The sequence below is a fragment of the Corvus brachyrhynchos genome, unplaced genomic scaffold, assembly GCF_000691975.1.
Source record: "Corvus brachyrhynchos isolate BGI_N302 unplaced genomic scaffold, ASM69197v1 scaffold412, whole genome shotgun sequence".
NCBI classification, from domain to species: Eukaryota; Metazoa; Chordata; class Aves; order Passeriformes; family Corvidae; genus Corvus; species Corvus brachyrhynchos.
In genome coordinates this window covers 926,516-932,317 of record NW_008236761.1, presented here as the reverse complement: position 1 = coordinate 932,317, position 5,802 = coordinate 926,516, and the positions used below count along the sequence as shown (strand labels likewise).

At 45.5% G+C, this 5,802-nt stretch overlaps 1 protein-coding gene across 1 annotated transcript; it reads left to right on the top strand.

Annotated features, from left to right (window-relative positions):
- The first annotated feature begins 6 nt into the window (after positions 1-6).
- Positions 7-3,547, top strand: MIS18A (MIS18 kinetochore protein A). Its single transcript, XM_008644664.2, has 5 exons — positions 7-75; positions 704-826; positions 1,822-1,915; positions 2,641-2,711; positions 3,143-3,547. The coding sequence occupies exons 2-5, from the start codon at positions 705-707 to the stop codon at positions 3,174-3,176; spliced, it is 321 nt and encodes a 106-aa protein (XP_008642886.2). The 5' UTR covers positions 7-75; position 704; the 3' UTR covers positions 3,177-3,547.
- Positions 3,548-5,802: the final 2,255 nt, after the last annotated feature.

The following is a 5,802-nucleotide window of genomic DNA, read 5'->3' as shown; positions in this document are numbered from 1 at the left end:
GCCTGCGGCGGCGGCCGCCAGCGTCGCCGTGGACCCGGAGCGGAAGGTCTCCAAGCTCCCCGGCGAGTGCGGATGGTGAGGGCCGGTCCTGGCTGAGCGCAGTCCCGGGGGAGTCGGGGGTTCCCGGGGGAGGCGCTGAGGACAGGCCCGGTAAAGGGCCCGCGGTGCTCGTGTACCCCCCAGAGCCCCTGGAACGCTTATCTGGGGTGGTCTGCACAAGGTGCTTGAGGGACTTCTCACAAGGACATGTCATGATGGACAAGGGGAATGGCCTTAGGATGAAGGAAGGCTGGTTTAGATGAAATATTAGGAAGAAGTTTTTCCCTGTGAGGGTGGGGAAGCCCTGGCACAGGGTGCCCAGAGAAGCTGTGGCTGCCCCTGGATCCCTGGAAGTGCCCAAGGCTGAGTTGGACCGGGCTTGGAGCAAGCTGGGCTAGTGGAAGTGTCCCTGCCCATGGCAAGGGGTGGAACGGGATGAATTTTAAGGTCCTTTCCTCAGTGTAGTGACTCTATTGGTCTTGCTGAGGTCAGCCCGAGGAGCTGTTGCAAATTCAGGATGAAAGATGAGTGCTCGTAATTTACACTGTGTAAAGCAAGAATGAATGCTCTAAAAAATTCTAATGCATGAATTTTTTTAGCAAAGGGATGGCAAGAGGTGCTTCCTTTTATTTTCTCCTGAATAAATGTTATTTCTTGCTTACAGCATGGTAGAAACCTTATTCTGCTCTGGCTGCTCAAGGACACTTGGCAGCATCTACAGGTGCACCTCAAGGCATCTCGACTACAAGAGAGATTTGTTCTGTTTCAGTATTGACTCTGTTGAAAGGTAAATGCAGAATGTTTATGGATCAGCCTACCAGCTCCACTCATCAGGCATCACACTGAGGGTGCTCCTGTTACATCTCTGACAAGTCTAGAGGTAGCTGTTTCTGCTGCTCTGTCCCAGAGCTGCTTTCTGCATTGCTGCCGTTGGCATCATAGTGCTCAATTGTGAGGAACATCACCTGTGTTAGGCAAATCCTAGAAAAAAAACAAAAAAAAAATACCAGGTTTGCCTTTTGTATGAGATGTTGCATTCCAGCCAAGAAAATATCACCAGGTGCATAGCACAGGGGGGTTCCTTCTCATTTGATCAGAAGAGGACACAAGCCAAGCACCAGATAGGCCTGGCTGGAGCCTGGTAGAACTTGGGGTGGGTCTGACCTGTACTGGCCACATCTGCTTTGTCCTTGCAAAGGCAAATCTGGCAGCTGAGTATGTGCTTGAGACTCTCGCTCAGCCATCTTAAAATCTGTCTAGGAAATGAAGGTGTGCATGGGTTTTATTGGTTTATAGCACCTAAAAGTGGTCTTAAAGTATTCTTTAATAACTATATCCTGATTTAAGGCTCCATGCCAGAGTTCTTTTATGCAAGCATTGTTCTAATAGACAGTGATTGTTCATCTGGCCTAGTTTTAATGTCTCTGTTTTTTTCTGAAGTTCCCATTTGTTTCGCTGTATTGCTGTGGATGTTCACCCTTGTACTCTGGACAGTGGTTTTGTTTTGTTTTTTTTCATTCCACAGCCATGATACTTTGTTTTTTCCATGGCAGTAAAATTCTCTAAAGCACTGACCTGGCCACAGAATGGCAGCACTTTCCTGGGCAGTAATGCCACTTCTCCCAGCCAGCGCTGCTGTGCTGTTCTCGGTGTCTGTGCAATTTTCCACTGTATCCTGTAGCTCTGGAATCCACAGCTGTCTCTCAGGGTTCTGGAGGAGTGCTGTATTTGGATTTTTGGCTTCAGAGTGGGAAGTGCATGATCTAAACTGTGGAATCTCAGCTATATTCTAGGAACCCCGGAAAAGCAAGCTGTTCTTGATGAGGAACCTCTTACTCTTGAAAGTCGAGCTGTCTTGCAAGAGGTGCTGCAAAGGGTAAGATTGAACCTTGTATCATTCTTTGTTTAAATCACCTCTGTGAAGTCTTAAGATGCTTCAGTGGTTTCTGCAGAACAGTTTATTTCACCCAGAGCAATTCAGTGCATTGTAACATGTACTGGACTGCTTCATGCCATTGATATCTTGTGTTATGCAAGATTTTCAGCAACTTTTCCTTCAATTTTTGTGGTAATTAGCATTTTCTGTTTATCAAGCACAGCATTGGGTTCCTATTCACGTCTCAGTAATTTGATATGCTGTTTCTAATTAGTTCTGATTCACTTCTCCAGATCTTCACTTAATTTTTGGTCATCTCTCTTCTGCCCTTTGTGCAAATGGACTTAATGCTTTTGCTGTAACTTTGTATTGTAATATTACATCATAAATCAAGTTGATGTTTTACTGTACTAAAATCTTGTGACTGCAGGTAGGGAGAGTTAGGAGCAAATATTGTAAGGAAGTTGACTGTGGAAGCTGAAGGTTGTACAGCAAAAGCTGAGTGTGTGCCTCTGACACTTACCAAGGCTGGAAAAACTTACGGACTGTGGACAGTGAATGTTAGAGTTGGGTGACCTTTCAAAGTGTGAAAGTAGCAGGAAAAGAATCAAATCAAAAGAATTGGTGGTTTGAGATCAGGTTCGAGCCCTTTCTGGCATCCACACTTGCTCTTTATATTGTCAGATTCTGTGTGTGACCCAGCACCTTTCCCTGCTTGGTTGCAGGTAGATACCATATTCAAAGCTCTGGAGACAAGACTGACCACTATTGAGTCCCGTGTGGCTGCTCTGCACAGGCAAGTCTGACAGCAGATACATGGTGAGCTGCAGGAGAATGGTGAACATGAGACTTGTGCCAGTAATCCTGTGGGAACATGGCAGAGACTGTCCAAGAGCAGAGAGCTCTGGGTGCCTGTGCTGCAGGGAAGCAGTGCTGACCGAGGCTGCGTCCCAGCCAAGGAGTTCCTCTTTGTCTCTTAAGAGGATGCCCCAGGGTTTTTTCTTAATAAAGACTTCTGATCAGCCCATCTGTAGACTTCTGGTTTAATGTAAATATTTATTTAAATTTTTGCCTCTGAAAGCAAAGCATTTATCTCCTGGCTTCCCTGCTATTCAGTATCTACTGAACTGGGTGTGCATTTTGCTAAGCTAATAAAAAACCTCTGTGTGATTCTGTAGTGTCCAAAGGAACAACATTAAGTCATTTTTCTTTTTCTTGTCTCCACAGCCTTAGCTTCACTCATGCTCAAAGACAGGAATGACTCAGTAACTATATGGAGTGGTTTGTTTGTTTGGTGGGGGTTATTTTGCAAGGTCAGGGCTAAAATATGATGTAAAAAGGGGCTTTTTTTCAGCATTAGATACAATTCTTTTGCACGAGGTGTTGAAGGTCAGCTGTTTTACAGCTTCAAAAGGAGGAAGCCAAACCAGGCTGGTGGTGGCTTTAAGCAAGGCTTGGTTTAAGTTTGAGCAATTTACTCAGCAGTTTTTTTGTGTTAATGTAGATATTTCAGTTGTGTTTTCTGTGCATTTGGCTAATTGTCAGTGTTTCTCACACAGTATGACTGTCCCACCTCGTGTTTTTCAATAAAAGCAAGCACTTGTAGTATAAAGCAAGAATAATCTCAAAAAGTGTTTTGTGTTTTGTTTTGCTTTATTTATTTATTTTGTTACCCAATACTGCTTAATTTTACTACTGTGAGTTGTTAAGTTTTCTCCAAAAACTCAGAATTAATTTCCCCATTCTGCCTCATTGGTAGGCTCTGTTTCTCTTAGAAAAGCTTCTACCCTCCACCTTCACTGCCCTGTTTTGAAGCAGTGCTCCAGCTTAGCCTGTAGTGATGGGTCTTCTATCCTTTTGCTGTTCAGGTGACTAAAACCTTTTGTTATTGACATACCTGCCAGAGGAGCTTACATTACTCCAGTGTAATTTGTGAGGCAGTTTCTGCTCTAACAAGTTTTTGAATGCTGCTCAACAGCGGAAGACCTCATTCTGGATGTCTGAAGAGAGACATGAAGTACCCTTTAGCTGAAGGTTGGTTCATGTTCGAAGTGGGAGGTTGAATAACCCAATGTTTATCAAGCTGGAGGTGGTGTCTAAGTGGGTCCTTGTCTTTGATAAACTATGAAATACATGGTTTAACTCTACATTTGATAGAAAGGACTAGATTTGCTGGTGACAGGCAGCACATCTAGTTTGAAATGTGCACATGGACGGCAGCAAACTGTGGTTCAGAGCTGGCTCCCTGAAGAGACTCAGCAGCTGAGTCCTTCTGACACTTGTGGTGCATTTCTAACATCTCTGTTCCGTGTCCCTGATACAGCTGCTGTGTCCAGAGAAAACTACGTGCACACATGTGAGAAATGGTTGCTTTTCTCCAGGCAAGCATCTGAATTTCAGGAACTTGAAGAAAAAAACGTCCTGACCCACCTGGAATGATTTGGGTCTCAGGAGGCATCTGGGAGCCTCCTGTTGTGTTCTGGGTGGGGCTGTGGCTATGAAAGGGGAAAAGGAAATGGGGAGAAGGGGGGGGGGAGGTAGAGAAGCAATGACTTGGGCCAGTGACACCATGTCCATGGCAGGTCCAGCCTGTGCTTCAACTTAGTGCTACTCTGAGCCCTCAGTCTGCAGGGAAAGGAACCTTTGGGGAAGCTCTTACAGCTCTAATTAATGCTTTGTGATGATTTTCTGGAAGTAGGCTGTCCATTCTGACCCATTTTCTTCCCTTTCCCTGTCAGATTGTACCTGCTGAAAGGCTGAGGTGAGACCAGGGTCTGTAAAATCTCTGATTGTCTGTGCCTTCCTGAGGCTGAAGCCATGTTTGCTGCCAATGACAACCTAATGGGGGATGCTGAAGACTGAAAACTTTGGGTTTTTTCCCCCTGAATCCCAAGGCTTTCTCAGCAGCTGTGTCCTGTACATCTTTTAAAGGAGTTTCTGGGTTTAGAAAGGTTTTTACATTCTGCAATATTTATCTATAACTGAATTTAAAAGAATAATACTGTATCAATGTGGTGTTAATTAGTTTGTTGGAGTTGGTTAATTAAAACAAATCATTGATAAGGGGTTTGAGCAGCCCTTGGTTGGAGCTGGCAGCTCTTATTTAATTTCTCTTCATTCCTTTAATTTCTTTCAATTAGTTCTTAAGCAATTACTGCAATTAGCATATACAATAAGGAGAACAGCATTTCTGCCCTGCTGGACTGGGAAATCCAAGCCTAGTTCCTTGGAGAAACTGAGGCAGGGGACTGGGAGCTGAGCCTCAGGCTGGGGTTTGACAGTGGGAATTCAGTGAGGAAAAAAGAGGAGAGATCCCCAAAAAGTGGCTAAGGCCAGCTGTGCTGGCTTTGGGTGCTCCCACCCCAAAAAATACTCCTGGTTAAAGGGCACTTGAAGAAGCAATGGGATGTGTTGGGGGGCCTGTGCTGGGACCTCCAAAACCTGGTCAGGGATGCTGGGAAGTGTCAGCTCCGCAGGAACACTCCAGAGGGGCTGTGCTGGGACCCCTCAAATTCCATCCAGAGATGCTGGGCAGTGCTGGACCTTTGGGACGCTACTGAGAGGCTCCACTGCCTGAGCCAGAGCTTTCCCGTTCTGTTCTGTCGTGCTTAACACCGGGCAAGTCATTGTAGCCCCACAGGTTGAAAATCCCATCGGAGCAGTTGGAATCACAGCCGATTACACAGAAGCCAGTCCGGGAGAGGAAATGAGCTGTTCCATAGATTTATTTTTCCCAAAGCGTTTTTCTAATTTACACCAGAACCTCTCCTCTCCCCCCAGATCCCGTATCCTTTAGTTTTGGGGTTTCTCATAAAGAATTTTCTGCCTACGCTGGAAAAAAAACTTCCCTGGCACTGCGTGGAGCGGCGGGGTTTGGGGGCTTTCGG